General features: G+C 41.4%; 1 protein-coding gene across 1 annotated transcript in view; it reads left to right on the forward strand.

Moving 5' to 3' along the window:
• The window catches only part of PLEKHG3 (pleckstrin homology and RhoGEF domain containing G3), a 58564-nt gene that overhangs the window by 24089 nt on the left and 13329 nt on the right, over positions 1-21146 (forward strand). Inside the window, exons 3-13 of the mRNA XM_087703538.1 lie at positions 9174-9541; positions 10174-10274; positions 11707-11776; positions 12918-12964; positions 14694-14844; positions 16094-16225; positions 16822-17004; positions 18260-18352; positions 18812-18898; positions 19603-19636; positions 20097-20198. Coding sequence (XP_087559664.1) covers positions 9174-9541; positions 10174-10274; positions 11707-11776; positions 12918-12964; positions 14694-14844; positions 16094-16225; positions 16822-17004; positions 18260-18352; positions 18812-18898; positions 19603-19636; positions 20097-20198 — 1368 coding nt within the window. The remainder of the gene's footprint in view (positions 1-9173; positions 9542-10173; positions 10275-11706; positions 11777-12917; positions 12965-14693; positions 14845-16093; positions 16226-16821; positions 17005-18259; positions 18353-18811; positions 18899-19602; positions 19637-20096; positions 20199-21146) is intronic.

The following is a 21146-nucleotide window of genomic DNA, read 5'->3' on the forward strand; positions in this document are numbered from 1 at the left end:
CTACATGGTATTGGACCTGGCTACCTGAGAGACCACCTCCTGCCATTCACCTCCTAATGACCAATAAGATCCCACAGGTTGGGCCTCTTCCGGGTGCCGTCGACCGGACAATGCCGGCTGGCGGCCCCTCAAAGGAGAGCCTTCTCTGTAGCTGCGCCGGCCTTATGGAACATACTGCCCGCAGAGATCCGGACCCTTACCACTCTCCCGGCCTTCCATAAAGCGACCAAGACCTGGCTGTTCTGGCAGGCCTGGGGCTGTTGATTAAAATCCAGCCCCACGTGATTGAATGGATGATTTTATTTTAGATAATTGTATTTTTAATATTTTTATGTATTTTCTTTTGTTGTGAGCCGCCCAGAGTCCCTAGGGAGACTGCCCTAGAGTGGGCAGCATACAAATCCTATTAAAGTTGCAAAGTTGGCCTTCTTCCACATGGCTGTGCTGCATGGAGGTTGGGAAGGGAAGCCAATTTTTTCCTTGCCACCATCACTCCACATTTCCCAGGTTTGTTGTGTTGTTGTTTTTTAGATTTCTCCCCACATATTATTTTTAGAAATAACGCAAGGTGGTGAATACGTCTAATACTCTTCCTGCTCCAATTTTCTCTTCAACAATAACCAGTGGTGGGCTGCAACTGGTTTAACAACTGGTTTGGTAAGTGAGGATTCTCGGTGCCTAATGCACTTGCATGCAGCATTCAAAATAAAGCAATTTGAAGCTCAGCTGCTTATCTTCTAAGGCAGCCCCAGTAAGTAGAACAGCAGAGGCTTGGAAATCAGCTGTGCTGCGTGAATCAGCTAAGCCAAAAAGAAGGAAATATAGGACTGGACATTGGGTGGGCAGGGCCAGCTGATCGTCAGAATTACCGGTTCGCCCGAACCGGTCTGAATCGGCAGCAACCAACCACTGACAATAATACTGTCAGGTGGATTGAGAGACAAAAGTCCGAAGTCTCCCAGCTGGCTTTCATGCCCAAGATGAGACCAGAACTCACAATCTCCTGGTTTCTAGACTGGTGCTTTAACCAATAGATCAGACTGTCTCTCAGTTGCTTTGAGGGGTCTTCACTCCACCTCTTAATTATTGACTGGTTGAATTTTTCCCTTTTTTCTTTCTGGCCAAAAGCAGACGGAGCAAATGTAAGCATGAGAAAGGGACACAATTGGTTTCAGCACGTTCCTGTTGGCCACCAGGAGAAAATGTTACCAGTTCCATGGAAGAACAGAATGGAGCATGGGATATGGAATGCTTACACGGGGTGTAAAACTGCTGCTGAGAGAAAGAGGGGTGAGGGCAGTGGCTGCGTAGGCATGATCTTAGTGGAGTGGAATTAGGATGACTGACAGCTGGGACTCAGTTCTTTTTTATGCAGTTTGTTATAGCCCAGCAACAGCCTGTGCTGCGTTCTAATTGGTCGGGCGAAGCACAGCCTGTGATTGGTGGTTGTAATGACAGTTAAATGACAGTTGGTACCTGAGAGCATAAATACTGTGACAGTTGTAACACATTCTGAATCGCTTGCAACCTACTAATAAACATCTTACTCTCTGATCCATGGCTCCTGCTTCATTCCCTCACACAACACACAATATACAACACTGGCGACGAGGATGGGATTGAATGCGATTCCGCAGAGCCTGGAAAACAACAACGAACACTAAGCCACTCGCAACGCAACCAAGCAAACGCGAACGGAAAATACTTTGAAGACCTGTCAGAGCTGCAGCAGCAGTTGCCACCGCCTCAGGTTTCGCCTCCGATCACGCCAACCTGAGTAGATCCACAGGCGCGGACTCCATCAGTCAAAGGGACGGGCAACCTACGCTTAACCTTGGCTGGAGCCATCGCCTCTGCTCAGGGACGAGCTACGAATCGCGTTGGCTCAACCATGGCTGAAGCTGCCTGTCTGCCTGCCTCTCTGCTGCGAAGATCTACAGACACAACTCTAGAGTCTATCCGGTCTACTGTTTGCTACTGTTACAAACATTAGTGTTGCAATACACGGATACTGTTGCCTAAGAAGCCTCTGACTCTTCATACAGCTTTCCAAAGAAGCAGCTTCCGACAAGCCTGCTCTTCCTCCAAAGCCAGCAGCCTACTACCAGCCTGTCAGAAGCCTGCTACATGCATTACAAAGCTGCCTGCCTCCCAAGGAGCAACTCTGGCCACTCAAAAGCCTGCCTGCTGCCTTCCTAACGAGCCAGGAACAACTCAGCCGCCTCCAGGGCCGGTCTCCGCTCTCTAACAGAAGCCTCTACAGCCGTTTCAGAAGCCTACCATTCTCTGCAGCAAAAGTCAGCAGAAATCCTGTCAGCTAAACCTTCCAGCAACAGCGGAACCCTGCCTGCATGCCGATCGAACAAAGCCCAACAGAAAAGTTACCAACAGGACTTCTTTGAGTTTCCCTCCATGTAAGCTCTCCAGCCTCCATGATTTGTGAGCATGCGCAGAGCTTGAATATGCAAATTTAAATATGCAAATATGAATATGCAAATGTGAATATGAAAATGTGCCAAATAACTGGGGGGAAGGAGAATTTGTAAAAGAGTTTGTAAATGTTGAACATAAAACAAAAACAAAAAATGCAAATACTTGTAAATGTTGAACATTAACACAAAAATGCAAACAAATAACACGCAAATTGACAATACGGAAAATGCAAATAACTGGGGGGAAGGAGTGTTATAGCCCAGCAACAGCCTGTGCTGCGTTCTAATTGGTCGGGCGAAGCACAGCCTGTGATTGGTGGTTGTAATGACAGTTAAATGACAGTTGGTACCTGAGAGTATAAATACTGTGACAGTTGTAACACATTCTGAATCGCTTGCAACCTACTAATAAACATCTTACTCTCTGATCCATGGCTCCTGCTTCATTCCCTCACACAACACACAATATACAACACAGTTCCTAATCAGTAAAAGCAGACAGGATATTTGTGGTTTGCAGGGGTGATTCCCACAGGCAGGGATTGTTTTGTGCTTCTCCAGAAAGCATCAAAATCACTTGATAGCAAAAGGCCCACAAAGATGAACTGATTTCTTCCCGTGGGGTTTTTTCTTATCACATTAGTAAAAAGGAAACCCCAAAGTGAAATTTTTTGCAACATAATAATTTTTACCATTTAGTTCAGTTCATGAACTTGTCAAATCAGATGTTAGTGAAAGTTCACAGGCAGGGTGTGGTAGAAAGTGAAACCTTTTTGCTTTGAATTGAGAATTTTATTTTCTGGAAAAGTATGTGAAGTCAAAATAGGAATAAAAAGCTTATTTTTTTCCAGAGGTTTCCATTTATTTTATAGATGTGCAGTGACCATTTATGTAAGTTCTGAAGACTTATATGAAGTTTCAGTAACTATCCTGCATCCCACTTAGGTTATCTTTGAGTCCCATATACCACCATTTGAAACCATTGCTTTCAGGCAAAGATGGGGAACTACCGCCCCTTTATGACTAGTGAACTTCAGCTCCCATGGCTGGCTCAGGAATTCTGGGAGTTGAAGTCTACAAAGCCATAAAAGGGCCATAGTTACCTACCCTTGTTTTAAGTTGTTCTTTTTCAGTTGAAATACCCAAAACTATACATAATGTTATAATCATGGTTTTCTTTTCATGTTATATCTGAAATATTCTGGCTGTGCCAGTTGTTAAAAAAAGAATTGCAGTTTGAAATTCATTCTGGTTACTTAATCCTGTGGAAGCTGCATCATTATTGAATGCAAACTAGATTTAAAACAGAACGCCTATTTGTGGTCCAGGTGATTGTAAAAGGAGAGAAAACGTGGCTGTTGTATGTTAAAACTAAAGAAACTTAGCAGTTTTTTTTTAAAGATAATTTATCCATAGAATTGATGAGTTGAACTTAGAACTCAAATGCCCCTGGAAGTTTGTTTATTTATCAAATTTAGAGATTGGCCATCTTTAACTGCCCAAAATGAGCAATTCTGGATGGTTAAATTCTGCTCCCTCAACCAAAGTGACAAAATTAGTGGACCAGAAGAATGCCGTCAATATGATTTACTTGGACTTCAGTAAGGCATTTGATAAGGTAGACCATAACCTACTACTAGATAAAGTAGAAGAATGTGGGTTAGACAGCATCACCACCAGATGGATTTGTAACTGGCTGACCAACCGCCCTTAATGTGTAGTCCTCAATGGAACTTCATCTTCATGGAGGGAAGTATGCAGTGGAGTACCCCAAGGCCCAGTACTCTTCAACATCTTCATCAATGATTTAGATAAGGGAATAAATGGGGAACTCATCAAATTTGCAGATGACACCAAGCTGGCAGGAATAGCCAACACTTCAGAAGATAGGCTAAAGATACAGAAGGATCTTGACAAACTTGAACATTGGGCACTGGCTAATAAAATGAAATTCAATGGTGAAAGGAGTAAGGTTCTACATTTAGGCAACAAAAATGAAATGCACAGCTACAGTATAGGTGGTACCTTGCTCAACAGTAGAAACTGTGAAAGGGATCTTGGAGTCCTAGTGGACAATCATTGAAATATGAGCCAGCAGTGTGCAGCAGCTGCCAAAAAACCCAACACAGTTCTAGGCTGCATAAACAGAGGGATAGAATCAAGATCATGTGACGTGTTAATGCCACTTTTTAATGCCTTGGTAAGGCCACACTTGGAATACTGCATTCAGTTTTGGTCACCACGATGTAGAAAAGATGTGGAGACTCTAGAAAGAGTGCAGAGAAGAGCAACAAAGATGATTAGGGGACTGGAGACTAAAACATATGAAGAACGGTTGCAGGAACTGGGTATGTCTAGTTTAATAGAAAGAAGGACTAGGGGAGACATGATAGCAGTGTTCCAATATCTCAGGGGTTGCCACAAAGAAGAGGGAGTCAAACTATTTTCAAGGCACCTGAGGGTAGAACAAGAAGCAATGGGTGGAAACTAATCAAGGAGAGAAGCAACTTAGAACTGAGGAGAAATTTCCTGACAGTTAGAACAATTAATCAGTGGAACAGCTTGCCTCCAGAAGTTGTGAATGCCCCAACACTGGAAGTCTTTAAGAAGATGTTAGATAGCCCTTTGTCTGAAACGGTATAGGGTTTCCTGCCTAGGCAGGGAGTTGGACTAGAAGACCTCCAAGGTCCCTTCCATCTCTGCTATTGTATTAAAACCAGGGTGTATTCCAGCTGATTTTGCCCTGGTTGTGGCGTGCACAATCTAAAACCCAGAGCTAAATTCAGCCCATCAAAACCATGGGCTTGCTCTAGAATGCCTCTCAAAGTTTCTGTTTGTCAGGGTAATGATGATTTAAAGCTAACCAGCCAATGTAAGATGATGAAATGAGGAGGTATTGCTGTTTTAAGAAGCTATTGCTACTTTAAGAAGTGCACTCTGACCCTGTTGAATTGTAATGTTTAACTGAATGGGAAAATTACTAAAACATGGTGAATTATCAAGTTAGATTTATTTCAATCTTAGAATTTAATGAAATTGTATCCAGTGTTTATCCTGACCTTGCCTAACATTGTGACTGGTAATCCTTGTGATATTGAAAAGATACATGCAGACAAATGTGCAACCTCTGCTTTCTTTGATCATGTTAAAGAGTTTACAGAGGTTCAAGGTAATTCAATCTTTCAAAGGTAGAGCTTGGCAAAAGTAAATCCTACATTCAGGAAAGATAGTCCCTTCCTCCCCTATATATCTTTTGATGCCCTAATTGTCTCAAGGCTCTTTTCACCCAATCCTTTCACTTTCGGCAACCATGATAGATTGATAGAGTGTTGAATTCTATTTTTCTTATGTAGTGGCTACATGTTTCTGCTTAGATACTCCCTCCCTCAGTTAGCTCACAGCCAGCTTTAGGGCAAATCACCATTGCTCCTCAGCAAACAAAGCCTTAATGGGGAAGCTCTGCCAAACTTGTTCAGAAGCAATTCCCCTTTTTTGCTGCCACCAAGAGTCTGCACCACCATCTCATCAGTTTTTCTATCTCAGCTTGTGTTGTTTTGGCTGGTTGTTGTTCTTCCTGGCAGCAGCAAGTTTGGGGGTTTCTGACTATTGTGCTAGAATTTATACAGTACTGTAAGGTTAAATCTTGTTGTATTTATGCCTTGCATATATGAATACACATTTCTTCTCTGTAGCAGTATGTATGTATGTATGTATGTATGTATGTATGTATGTATGTATGTATCTATCTATCTATCTATCTATCTATCTATCTATCTATCTATCTATCTATCTATCTATCTATCTATCTATCTATCTGTTTTTTCCTCTCTTATTTTGTTCACAAATAATTCAAGGCGGTAAGCATATCCAACACATCTTCCTCCTTCTGTTTTCCCCACAACAACAAACATGTATGGAAGGTTGAGCTGAGAATGAGTGGCTGGCCCAAAATCACCCATCTGACTTTCATGGTGAAGGTGGGACTTGAACTCAGGAGTTCCCATTTTCTAGCCTGATGTCTTAACCATTAGACCAATTCTTGCTTGCTTTTTGGAAGGAAGGACCCGATTACTCCTAACCAGTTCTAATGAATACCAGTATAAGCCCAAATTTTAGTGTGAATCAGATTTACCTAAGAAGCATTTTTGACACCGAGAGCATATTAGGCTAAGAAGTTGGGCTTAACAATTAAATTGTGTAATACTGAATTTGGAAGTTAGGAAGTTCCATCAAATTCAAGTTCATCACAATAGTGTGGTGCCACACGTCACACCTGCATGCAAACATGTTTGCCAATTTTTCTCTTTACTTCAGAAACAACTTTCCCTACCTTGGTATCTTTCAGGTTTGTTGCAATTAGTCTTGGTAATTCTGGGTGTGGCAATCCAAAGGATAATATATAATCCTATAATAGAAATCCTGCTTTAGACATATGCACAAGAAACTTAGCTGGTTCTAATTGTGTGTGAAATTCTTTCCTTGCCAGTAACCTGTGTGTGAATTTTTCCAGACACAGTAATTAGGACAAGAGATTTCTGCAATCTTTGTGTAGATTGGCACACTGTGGAATGATTGGAAATCAAGCAAGCTTTGAGAATTCAAAATCCCCTTGTTAAACAAAACAAAAAATCAAGATAACATGGTCTTCTGTTTAGAGAAATGCATCCTTTTCCAGTTGGGTCTCTAGTTAGTAAATGAATAGACTTTTTAGGCATTCTTCTTATCAGTGGTGATGAGCAAAAGCTTTCACTCTGTTTCATTTTGCTTTTATGATGTTTCATAAACAGATTAAAACAGATTATTTTGTTTATCTTGTGATGTTTAATAGCAAATATTTGATATATTTGCAGTCTCTTTTTGGCTGTCAAAATGAGTAATTAAGATAAGCATGGAGAATATACAATTCAATTTTAGGAGACTTTTGAAAACAACCATCTTCAAAGAGTTCCTGAGGAATCACTTGGGATTTTGCTTGTGGTGAATGGCTTCATTCACATATACCCGTGGCTCCTAGGCTACTTGAGAGATGGAGGAAATCCATAATTAGCGTAGATGGTCCCAGATCTTGGCAACACATGACAGTACTTCTGGGTATTTTCTTGTCAGAACAGCCGAGCATCTTTTTTTTCCTTCCTATGTTTGTAGAGAAAGGAGGAGGAAGTGAGCGTGTCTTGGTCAAAATCCTTAGTGAGGAATAGAATGCCAGTTTTTGAGGTGTGGTGCTTATCTAGAGGAGTGGTTTGGAGAAGTGACATCAAAAGGCTCCACACCTTCATTGGCTATTCAGGATTCACAGGTTGCTCCATGCTTCATTTACCATCTACAGTGCCTGGCTGAGATGATGAATGATGTTGATCTGGGAAGAGACGAATACTGTGGACAGCCTTCCAGTGTTTGGTGAAGATGGGATGGGTTTTTCTGTAAGAAAGCAAGGTAATTTTCAAAGAAAGGCCCAGATTTTGAGGCAGAAAAAAGTCTCTTGTGGAAATGGGAAGAAAACTGGAGGGAGGGAGGGAGAAAGACACGGAGAGAGACGAAGATGAAAGTAATTGCGGCTGATTGTATATGATTCCTACACACACAGGCCTGTTGCCACTTGTTTGCCTGCCTGCTAAACTTCTTAAGGGTTTGGTGGAGAGCATGCGGCATGGCAGGACATGTACTAGTGCTGTGGAGAAAATGTATTTGGGTTATGAAATGCTGACTTCCATTTAAGATGGTGAGCTTTTTCCAGAGTGGCTGAAGATGGAGGAGTGTTAATCTAGCAGAGGGCTGGGGAAGGAAATATTAACACGGGATTGGGATCAGAAAAGACTCCAAGTAGGTTTCATTAGCAGCTCACTTTTTGGTTCTGAGGCTGTGCTGACAATTCTGTCTCTCACTGCTGCTTCATGTGAGATTTATGATCAAAGACCAACCCATTTCAATAATTTTCATTTTAACAAAGGCAGTATGTGATTTCTGGTGGTAAACATGTTTTAATGCATCTGGGTTTTGTTCAGATAGATTTGTATCATTTTTTTTTGTCCTGTGTCAGATGGAAATAAGGGAAATAATTATTTAATAAACGGTCTGAAGAAATTAGACTTTTATCTTTCCATGTGCAGCCATCTTTTAACAGTAGACTAGACCATTAAATTATGTGTGATGGATCAGACTCTAAGTAGTATTTCTGTGACAATAACAGTTTCAGGCACTCTTAGGGCCTGTGTTTGTGTAGGAAGCCAAACCTCCTTTTCCCCATTAGCCTGGTGTTTACTGATGCCTCTGATATAGACAGAGAAACGTAATCTAGAGGTCATTAATGCCCATTGATTGCAAAAAATTAAAAAGGCTTCTTAGTTATATAGGTAGTCCTTGAGTTACAACCACAATTGAGCCCAAAATTTATGTTGCTAAGTGAAACATTCGTTATGTGAGTTTGCCCCATTTTACGATTTTTCTAGCCACAGTTTTTAAGTGGAAATAATTGATTTGTTAAATTAGTAACGTGATTATTAAGTGAATCTAGATTCCCCATTGACTTTGGTTGTTAGAAGGTTGCAAAAACTGATCACCTGACCCCAGGAGACTGCAGTGGTTGTAGGTGTGAAAAATAGTCATAGGTCACTTTTTTATGTGTGGTCGTAACTTTGGCCACTAAATGAACTGTTGTAAGTCGAGGACTACTTGTATAACTACTGTATCTTGAGATGCAGAGGAACATTACATGGTTTTAAAATAAGCTTTTTCTTTCCTCAGAAAACTCCAGGTTCTTGGATGCCCCATATCCTGGCAGAGATGAGGGAGTCGCAATCTCTACTGTCCTGAGCATGAGTGTCTCAGAATATTCAATGAGGCAGTTGCCTGAAACGTTAATCAATGCTCCCCATATTTTGGATGACTGGAAGAACATGGCGCAAACTCCTTCGGATGCTTCTTCGCTCCTGAAGACTGGAGTGCTGAACAATGCCAACAACAATGCCTCCTCAGGGCCCTGGAGAGGCCTGAGGAGCCCTTCCCTTTCTGCTGCTGCCTCTCATTCCAAAGGTAGCTATCTAGAGCGGGTTCTCTTGGAGATTGTGGAATCCGAGCGGAAGTACGTGCAGGATTTACGAACCATCATAGAGGTTAGTGCGATTGATGTGTTGGACTCTTTATATCCCTTCACTGCTACACTTTAGATGCCTTAAGGTCCTCCCTTCATCTGATTTTGCCACTGAAGTCTTCCTCTAACCAAGGGGGAACCTGACTGGAAGCTGGGAAAAGCTGTAGATCTGAAAGCTGCTTTCATTTCATTTTAAAGGTGCCCTCACCTTTGTGTGTCTGGGTAGTGCCTTTATGCCTTCCTATCAGCCACGGATTTCACTGACCCCTTTCCACATAGGAATATAGTATCTTGGCCATTTCTCCACACAGTTTCATGGAAGACCTTTTGCCTGTCATGTCAGATTATGTGAAGGTGATCCTCATGATTGACCTAAAGTTGCCCCGGTGATTTTTCTGCTAATCTGCTATCATGAATACTATATAAAAAGGAAATGGCTTCTTGACAGATAGTTTCTGGGCAGAGTGCAAACATGATAAATTGTCCAATGGGAGCTATAGTCAAGGGAAGATAAATTCTCCCCTCAGAGCACTGATTAGGGTACCTGATAGGGTTGTGGCACAACTCCTACAATACTGGGTTAGAACTCATGGTGGTGGTCTGCCCTGTTTTCTTGCTTCATGGTGATGCTCATGGCATAATGTAACTTGGCAGAATTACTTGGGGAACATCATAGACACTCAGGAGCTGTTGTTGCGGCCAGAACAAGTCAGCGCACTCTTTGGGAACATTGAAGACATCTACGAGCTGAACAGGTGAGTAATAACCCATAGTCCTTAGAGCTTCCCTGTCATTTCAATTGTTGCTCACTTTACACAGTTCCCCTATAAAGGTTCGGTTCTCTCTGAGATAGAAAGCATGGCAGGAAAAAAGCTCTGTACCCCCACTTCAACCCATCCAACTAAGACAGCCTTGGGTGATGCAACAGTTATTGCCTTCAGCTAGTCCTTGCTGTCATTGAGTTATCTTTCTCACTTTCAACCAGGTTTTTAAAAAATCAAGGACCTAGGAAGGCAAATGATTTCCTCTTTAATGGGGAACATGTCCAAGTCCTTTTCCTACAGGAGATGTATTTATATTTGCTGTCCCTTCCCTATTTTTTTTTGTCCACATAAGTATGAATTTTATTATGATCTTTTAAAAATATGTTTTATTCCCAGTATGAATTAAGGCCTTAAATGTCTTGAAATCAGATTAGCTTAAAGACTGTCTTATCCCTTCTACCCTTATTATGATCTTAAATTTTCTTGGATGATCAAGCTGTTATAATTCTGGGTAAAATATTGTAGAGTAATGTGATAAATCCATGCAAAGAAAGATGATGTCTCCTTTTACTTTGGCTTATTAGAAGTAAAAGCCAAGTTAGATGTTCCTCCCACACCCAGGAATCAATCTGTTTGTTTTGTTTTTGTATGTTAGGGTACTACACAGTTTTGTACTCATGGTATGATTTGCATGTAATGGTGAACCTGAAAACATGGCTTGGTATTATGCGTGAACCAAGGTTGGTTCAAACATCCTTACTATAGTGAAGAGAATGGTTTAGCAGCAAACAGCACCTTCCTACCATGATTGGCTAGAAACTCCTAGAGCAGAGAAGTAACAGTTCACTTTGTGTGAGTAAACTATAAGGAACCAAAGGAGCAAGAAGCAGATTGAGTCCAATTTGCTACTGGGTGTTCTGTGCCAACTTTGCAAATCTGCTTCCTCTCCTGTGTTTTATCTATCATCTTAAACTTGTAAGTCCCTGGGGCAGAAATTGCCTCATTACTTTGCGTCCATGAAAAACTTATACATTGGAGAAATACAGTATTCTCAGTTTAGGATCCCAAATGTATTAATTTTAACAGGTATGACTATATAGGTGGCTACTGAATGAGAACCAGCTGGTTGTTCAGCTAGCGGGTGTTCCCTCTTTCTATATAACATCTGCCTTGTGTTTTTGGTTCCTTTGACAGTGGTGGACAGGTTTCCCCTGTACAGGTGGGTATTGGGCCCAAACCCATTGCATGGCCTGCTGCTCTGCATTTAATTCTGAAACTGCAGTGTATTAAGGGTTGTTTTGAAGTTTGTCTCCAGCATGTCCCTGTTTGCTCTGTGAAAGTATGTATAAGTTTTTATTGCATGTTATTTTTTTTATCTTGAGTTGACTGATAAATTATTTTTTCTGTTTCAATTTCTATGCAGTGAATTACTGCAAGAACTGGATAGTTGCCATAATGATCCCGTTGCCGTGGCGCAGTGTTTTGTACACAGGGTAAGCAGACAAAACCGATGTTGCTTTATGCTCATCTCTGATTGTTCATAATTGGGTGCATAATTGGGTGGTTCGGTACGCCCTTCTCTTGAGTGAGTGCTTTGTCACCCTTCACTGGGTTGCTTCCATTAACGCAGAAGTCCACAGGTCCTAAAGCAGCATGACATAATACCACTGGGAAGAGATGGCATCACAGCTCCATTTCAGGAAGAAGATGTTTGACTAAGAAATAGGAAGGGAAGGATAGGGGTGGGAGCACCAAATCTTTCAGAAGTTAAACACTTTCTGTCTCTTTCTTAAGAGGTTTTCTTAAAATAGCTAAAAGCCAAGATTGACCACTCTGCTCTGCTGGGTGAGGGAATTAGTGGCAGACTGGGGGCTGAAAATTTTGCCTAGCTGTGCATGAAAGAGAACAGAGGTTAGAGATCCTTGATGCTCTCTGAGCTTGCTTGTTTTCTTGCAAATGTTTCATTACCCAAACTACTGTATTTTTCGGAGTATAAGACGCAGCGGAGTATAACACGCACCAAGATTTTCAAGAGGCAAATTTTTTAAAAAGTTTTTGCACTCTGAAGACCTCCCCAAAACAGCCTGTTTTTTGCGAAAACTGGCCTCTTTTTGTCAAAAAAAGAAAAAAAGAAAAAGAAAATCTGGGTGTGTCTTATAGACTGAATACAGCATTTGTGGCCTCCTGAAACCCCATCCCCTTTGCAAAAATGGCCATGCATAGCCTTTAGGAAGCTTATAGAGTGCTCCTGCGGGCTGGGGGGCAAAAAACGGCCTGTTTTTTGCTCATTTCTGCCCTCCCCAGCCCCCAGGAGCACTCTATAAGCTTCCTAAAGGCTATGCATGGCCATTTTTGCAAAGGGGACGGGTTTCAGGAGGCCACAAATGCTGTATTCAGTCTATAAGACACACCCAGATTTTCAGCCTCTTTTTTGAGGGAAAAGGTGTGTCTTATACTCCGAAAAATATGGTAGGTAACATCATCAGTCCAGGAGTTATCCCCCAAACATACCCAGTGAGGTTGGTATTGGTATCTGTGCTGGACATCTGGCAGAGACATTTGCAGAATGATTGACATTAGGGAACAGGATGAATTGAACTTGTCTTACGGATCTTTCTTCTCTTTCCCCAACAGAGCCAAGACTTCAACATCTATACTCAATACTGCAATAACTATCCAAAGTGAGTGTCCTTGTCATGCAAAAAGGGGACGTGATTTTGTGATAATAAGGACAGCTTGTTCTCCCTATTAATGGAATCTTTTTACAAATGTGGTAAAATGCTTCTGGGTCATCTCAGTGTATGCTAAGAATAGTTCGTATATAGGACTAAGATATATTGTGCAAGTATATTTAATTCATATTCAGCGACAAGATGTCTCAAAACTTAGAGCTAGATTTTCCAGCTTGTTTGGAGGGTCAGCCATGCAGTGTCAATAGGCACCCAGGTTGCACCTCTAGATAAATTAGAATTAAGTAAGTGCAACTATTTTACCTAAATTCCTGAGATTATGGGCAATTGTGTTAAGGAATGCACCCACATCTTTGGGCAAGATCACATGATTGTGCCCAGAGCCTGACTGAGTAAGAACTGCTAAGTAACTACTTGCAAGTCAAGGATTACCTGTACAGCCCTCATCCTTCAGCTGCTGATTCATTTGGCATTTCTACATAACTACTCTTTCCCATAAATATTCAGAATCATACTTGGATCATTGCAGTATTTCAGTGCTAGAAACCTTGCAAATTGTCCAGCACGTATTTTGACTGGTCACTGAGGGAGTGCAAAACTAGGCACTCCATCAACAGCCCAGTCCTTGTCCTTGACCTACCATGCTTGTTTTGTGGTGAAGGGTTAACACAGCCACTCAGTAAGGAAACAGCAGCCCCATTTCCAGTTGTACTGGAAAGAACAAGGAAATAGCACTCAAGGGTTGTGACGCAAAGCCAGTTGAGATAGGAATTCCCCACAGTGGGAAAATGCGAATCCTGCAGCTCCACTGGGAATACTGTCTTTGTAGTGTTTTCTCTTGAGCAGCAGCTGAGCTGGAAACTAATTCTGCTCAGTTACAAAAGATTACCCCAAGACTAATAATTAGGTGGCACTGAACATGACAGGGACTTGTTAATAATTGTTAGATCTGGCCAGAAGTGGTTCCAGATTCTTTCTGTAAAAACTTTGCAGGAATGGTTGGTTTTGTAAATTTGTAGCAATGTGCCACTGCTGATCCAAGAAGTGGTGCTTTTTGTGGGCTTGTGTGGCAGTGTGTGATCCCAGACAAATACACATAGAAGAGAAGGAGACATTAAGGGGACGAAAACAGGACACAATTCTGCTGCCACTGGTCATCTTCTGGCTCATTGTTTTAGCCCAGTGATGGCTAACTTTTTTGTCTTCATGTGCCAAAAGCATGATTGTGCATGCGAGCCCCATCCATAATGCAATGCATGTGCAACACCCCCATCATGTGCCACGCTCCCTTACACAAGCACACGCTCCCTACCCCCACGCATGCTCACATGCACATGTCCCCATTTTGGGCCTAACAGGCCTCCCGGAAGCTGCCTGGAACCAAAAATGGGGCACGGGGGCACCACCACCCCGCTCTTCCCTGCCACCCCCTGTATGCACACCCTTCTACCGCAGAGACCCAAAATTCAGCTGGCTATTGGAAGGCATGCGCGCATGCACAGTGAAGCTGAGCTGGGCAATGGCTCATGTGACCGCAGAGAGGGCTCTGCGTGCCACCTGTGACACACGTGCCATAGATTCGCCATCACAGTTTTAGACCCTTATTGCAGTCCTGCACTTGCTACTTTGCTTGCTACTAATCTGTCACTGCATCCCTCAGAGAATACAATTAATTGTCTTCTTTAATGCCATTCGTTGTGTGTGGGCTTTAACTTTCCAGCTCTGTGGCAGCTCTGACTGAATGTATGAGGAACAAACAACTGGCCAAATTCTTTCGGGAGAGGCAGGAACAAATCCGGCACTCCTTGCCCCTTGGCTCCTACCTTCTCAAGCCTGTCCAGCGCATTCTCAAATATCATCTGCTTTTGCAGGTAACACAGTCTTCCAGAACAGGTTGCTTATGTTATCTGATTCTGCAGCTTTGGAATATGTTTTAAGTTTTTTTAAAAAAAAAATGTGAAATGCAGTCTGCTCATTTTTCCTAAAATAGTAACAGCTACCTCTACAGTACCTTGTTCTAGGAAAGACCATTTCTCCCTTAAAGAAGTCTTGGTTGATGTGGTATGCACATGGGGATATGAAGAATTAATTTCTACAATATAGAGAACTGTGATTCATACCCCCATTGCCTCCTGATTGGAATTCTGGAACGTGCTTTACATGAGACTTTAAAATTGAAAGATGCATTTAATCCAAACTGCACTTGACCAGCTGCTATAGAGAAAAATGGATTTAGTCATGTAATAGCAATCTTCTGAGGACATTTCTGCCCACCAGTAACTTTGTGAACTCAGTTTTAACCTAAAAAGCTCTGCACAGGCCATCATTTACAGGGCTGACTCTTTCCTCTGGCCTTGTGAGTTCATCTCGAGAAGGACTGCTGAAGCTTCTGATCCCATGCAATTAAAATCATGGCACTCAGAGGTGCACCTTCTTGGTAGCAGCCTGTATTATGAAATATGCTGCCTTCACCTGTTGCAAAGCAGTCATGATCATCAGCTACCGAAGAAGTTTTGGTGCTAATGAAGGACCTGTAATATTCTTTTTAAGTTGATTTGTAATTACCCTACCCTACCCTATCTTATTTACATTCTTATAAATCACCTTGAAGAGAGCCAGTGTGATATAGTGATTAAAGCACCAGGCTAGAAATGAAAAACTAAGAGGTCTAGTTCCACCATAGGCACAAAGCCATCTTGGGCCAGTCACACACTCTGAGCCCTAGGAAGCAAGCAATGATTAATCACTTCTGAAGTCTTGCTAAGAAAACTGTAGTGACTTGTCCAGGTAGTCATCAGGAGTCAACACTGACTCAAAGGCACCAAAAGAGAGAGAGAGAGAGATTATATAAAGATATAGTGGTAGAAAGAATATTAAAAAAAAGGATTGACTTCTTATTGGAATCAAACTTATGTGAAACTACTTAGAATGGTATGTATTCAAATGTAAGAGTTCCTTACCTGTTTTCCAGATGTGAAGGCAATCTGGTTGAAACATCAATTACTCCACTGATAATTGGGGTTGATTTGTTTTCTAGAAAATTAATAAATATCTATTGAAAGTTCTTCACAGAAATCCATAATGCTCCATGCTAACTTTTTGAGTATGCTTTTCTCCTAGGAGATAGCAAAGCACTTTGACAGAGAAGGAGATGGCTACGAAGTGGTGGAAGAGGCAATTGCCACTATGACTTGTGTAGCTTGGTATATCAATGACATGAAGCGGAAGCATGAACATGCCGTGCGGCTGCAGGTAATTAAAAAGAAGCATCTTGAGCCTGATCTGCTTTCAATCTGAAACGTAGATGATAGATAGTTGTAGTAGTTTCAGTGTAGTAGGGTCAAGTAAGTATATCCCTCTGAAAATTCAGGTGATATTTCCTTACACAGTTCTAAAGAAACTCAAATATTTATGACATGATGTAACCTTAGAATGATGTAACTTTAGCGAGAAAAAGCAAAGTACAAATGCATTTATAACTGCTGTCAGGAAAATCAGAAGTCATTTCTCTAGTATTTTCCATTTCCTTTTCTTTTTTCCCTATATTTTTTCTCTTATTTACTTTTCTTTATTCTTTAATTCAAAATGTGTATTGATTTTAATTGTGTCAAAAAAATTATTCAACAAATTGCTATAAGATTCAAGCAACTTATTAAAAAAAACCTTAAATATTATCTTTGCATTCCTTCAAATGGCTCTTGATCGACTTGCAAGCTTTTCCAGTCTGCTATCCTCCAGTTGTTCTGGACTTTTATTCCTATCACTGCTCTTCCCGGCACATCTGGAAAATCACCAGGGTACTGGAGGGCTCAGATATAAAAACATTAATCTTTCCCTTGGCTTTGCAGGAAATCCAGTCTTTACTTATAAACTGGAAGGGCCCAGACCTGACAACTTACGGTGAGCTAGTCCTAGAGGGCACATTCCGGGTACATCGTGTTAGGAATGAGAGAACATTCTTCCTTTTGGACAAGATCTTGCTGATAACTAAGAAACGCGGTGATCACTACATATTCAAGAGTCACATTCCAGTAAGTGCGGCATCCTTTCTGCTTCTCTTTTGCATTAGAAATAAGTATTTGCTTGCTATTTTGTTTGTTCTGTTCTTTTAAAATAAGATTGAGAATTCGATAACTTGGCCATCAAGATGAGGGGGTAGAAGCAAGAAGAGATGAAAAGGTTGACATTCTTTGTTGACTAAAATTTTTCTTTCTGACAGCTGAAGTTGATGTGAATTTATAATGACTTGTAGAGGCCCACAAGACCAACACCTCTGCCTGGATGTTTTTTATTTCCTCCCTCCAATGCCACCTTTTTGTCACATGCAGCCCTTTCCCCAACTAAAAAACCAGAAGCATAAAAATCAGACTTTTCAAAACTCATACTAGTTTGAAAGGAATTTCTTATAAATTGATTATCCTTGAAAAAATGATATTTATTTGTTATTTGCTGCCTATCTCCCTGTGAGGCTGCTCTAGGTAGTTTACAATAATGAAAAGGAAGGAATGAAAAGAGTGTAAACGAAAGTAAGATAATAGAACAATGAAATAAACAATGAAAAAGAACACATCGAGAATGCAACAATGTAAGGAAGATGGATGGGTAGACAGCAGAGAACAAGAGGGGGCAGGTGGGTCAATCCAGCAGCCACCTCTGGGTACATGTATACACAGACAGATACACACTTCGTATATATACATATACAGTGCAGATACATATGCATATATGTCTGTGTGTGTCCCCCTCCAGTCTTATTTGCATTACTATAGATATGGTGAAGGCAAAGTTAAAGATAATAGCTGTTCTAGATGAATATTATTGTTAAACTGTTAATTTAATTATTAAACTAGTTAAGTATGTTATTGTTATTTCCTCCTAGCCAAAGATACCCCTCTCCAGCCCTTATTTGAGTGTCCTTGCCTTATGTACTAACTTCAGTACTATACAAACTGCTTCAATGTAGTGCAGAGACTGTTCCCAGCCCCAGTGCAAACTCTCTTTTGAGCTAAAGGACCTCCCTTTCTTTTTCTGCACTAACAATACCATCCCATTCTAAAGGGACATAACAGCCACAACAACTTAAAAAAAATACATACAAAGTAAATCTGGCCATGCACTTTTTTGGCCCAATAAAATGAAGATGGCCTTCATGTCACTTTTAAGAGTTATTCAGTGGAGGAGAGCTTCTCTTTCCTCAAGTGATATATGGGGCATGGGGGGTGGGGGGAATAACAGGATGGCCATTAATTGCTGTGGCTGCAGTGACATCTCTTCTCTGGCCTGCAGTGTTCATCTTTGATGCTGATTGAGAGCACACGGGACTCACTTTGCTTCACTGTCACCCACTACAAGCATAACAAGCAGCAATATAACATTCAGGTGAGATGAAGACCCATTGACATTATTAGTGTGTTGACAGTAGTTGGTGAAGGTGATGGGTTCAAAGCTCAGGCTGGACAATCTGCTTGTAGCAATGTTGGCAGAAGTGAGGGAACTGGGAAAACCAGCAGAAAGACTGAGAAAACTAAGTAGTTATAAGCTTCTGTGTGGCAAATGCAGGGATCAGACTGTGTTTGAAGGAAGGAGGTGTAAGGTGAGCAATAAAACCAGCTTAGGATTGAGGTGCAGCATCATGTGATAAGAGCACATTAAGATAATCAATCCATAGGAATGAAATTTGAATGATTAAATGCAGGAGAAGTTAGGGTTGAAAATAAAGAGCAGATATAAGAATGTACACTTTAAGCAAAGAACAGGAAGATTCAGAAGGCTGAGCTGGGGTAGGATCACATGTGCACAACTGCCTTTCAAACTCATGGAGTGTACTTTTGTTACCAGGCCAAATCAGGGGACGAGAAGCGGGTTTGGACTCACCACCTCAAGCGCCTGATCTTAGAAAATCACCATGCCATAATCCCTCAGAAAGTGAGTGGGTATTGTTCTCCCTTTGCCCTAATGGTCTTTCAGATGTCAGAAATGTTCTTTGGCCATTCTCTAAAGCATGTTCCCTAGGTGCTCACACTAGAGCTCCCATTGTCCCTAGCCTACCTAGCCCTTGGGATTTATGGTCTGATGGCCTGGAGGACTCCATGCGTATTCTCAGATTTTATCAGAATTTGTGGATGGGGGAGGGAAATAATGAGTGAGAAGGGTGGTACCTAAATTTGACAAACAAGCAAAATAGCACCTAGTGAAATCATTGGCCATGCTGGCTGGAGCTGTTGGGAACTGAAAATGAGCCTTTCCATGGAAACATCTTGGTCGTCCTGTGTATTTTTTTCCCTGAATCCCTTTAGTATACATTCACCCTCTTTACAAATCTTTGAAAGTCCAATGATAATTTTTAAACATAAGAATTCTTCTAAAAGGGATGGGGAATATCTATGTGGATGTTGGTGCTTATGCTGAGGTTGGCAGTTAGTATCCAACCGCATTAAAGGTTAATGCCTAAAGCACGTTCTTGTATTTTTTGCACACGACAATTAAGTGGAGAGAAATATCTCCTCTCTACTCCTCTGTCTCTTCTTTGTGGATGACAAAAGGGTTGGCATATACTCATTTCAGTATCACAGCTTTGTTTCTTTATTTGTGGAACCACAACCACTAAAGCAATTCTACCTTTTCTTCAGGCCAAAGAAGCCATCTTGGAAATGGACTCGTTCTGTAAGTTTCCCCTTTTCTTGTCTCAGGTGTCTGTTTCCTGTTTCATTCTTCCTGTCCACTGCATCATTGGTACATGCAGTCAATAAATATGTTATAACACCCCATCTGGAGAGGTTAAATGCTATATTAGATTATTTCATCAACTTGGGGGAATTTTACAGGATGGAAAAAGCAATAATAAACAAAATGCAGATTCATCATCCCTTATAGCTATTCCAAGTTCTGTCTCCTGTAATTTAATATCTTTGTCACTGTCTTGGCTTCTTTGTACAATTCAATATTAAAGGGATTAAGAGTAAAATGATGCTTGTTCTTGTAAATCAGGAGGTAACATGGGCTTGCAGTATTCTTAAGACCCAGACCCAATTAGAATTCCATTCCCTCATGTATTCTACATTCTGGTCAGACATAACAGATATAATTGATGTCTTTTTCACAAACACGTGTCTACTCCTTTCAGATCCTCCTCACTTCAAATACAGTCCTGAGCATTTGAAGTCCTTATCATGCCAACAGCCTGAAGACATCCTTAAACGGAATCGGTCTGGACGTCGACAATCAGGTAAATTGTATGGGGGGGTCGGGGTCGGATATGTCAAAAAGAAATTGTTGCTTCTATGTCCAGGGAGTGAATGTTGCAGGCCCTGCTGATGCAAACTCTGATCAGCAGCAATTGAATGAGAAGACAATTGTGAGAAGATCTCTGGAAGGTTTAGATTACAGGTAGTCCTCCACTTATCACTTAGTGATCATTGAAGTTGCAACAGAGGTGGGTTCCTACCAGTTCGCACCTGTTCGGTAGAACCGGTTCGTCAAATCTACCCAACCGATTAGAAGAGGTTCCACCAGTGGACCTGGAAAGCAGGCCACATCTACAGAAGAGGTTCCAAAAATTTTTGAAACACCCCCCCCACACACACACAGACTCACACAGACTCACACAGAGAGAGAAAGAGAAAGAAAGGAAGAAAGAAAGAAATAAAAAAGAAAAAAGAAAGGAAAAGTGAGAGAGAGATGAAAGAAAAAAAGGAAAAAGGGACAGAGAGACAAAAGGAAGGAAAGAGAGAGAGAGAGAGAGAGGGAGGGAGAGAGAGAGGGAGAGGGACAGAAAGTAAACACATGGCTGGCAAGCCACTCCTACCAGGTCACATGGCCGGCAAGCCACTCCCACAAAGGAGGCCACACCCACAGAGTAGGTTCGAAAATTTTTTGAAGCCCACCACTGAGTTGCAACCAACCTGAAAAGGGGATTTATGGCCTGGATTCAAAGTTCTGGTGGTCAGGTCCCCTCTGTGGTCACATGATCAAGCTTTGGGTGCTCAGCAATACAACCATGTTTGTGACCATTTGCAGCATCCTGTGGTCATAACTGCATTTTACGATGGTTTTGTGAAAAACCATCACTTCTGGGTTTTGGCAAAACTGTGCCCATAGCAAACCATTGGTTTACTTAAAGACTGATGCAAAAATGTTATTAAATTGTGTCAGTCACGCAACTGTTTTACGAGCA

The sequence above is a fragment of the Thamnophis sirtalis genome, unplaced genomic scaffold (assembly GCF_051295495.1).
Source record: "Thamnophis sirtalis isolate CommonGarterSnake01/CBP01778 unplaced genomic scaffold, rThaSir2_p1.2 scaffold_1, whole genome shotgun sequence".
In the NCBI taxonomy this organism is placed as follows: domain Eukaryota; kingdom Metazoa; phylum Chordata; class Lepidosauria; order Squamata; family Natricidae; genus Thamnophis; species Thamnophis sirtalis.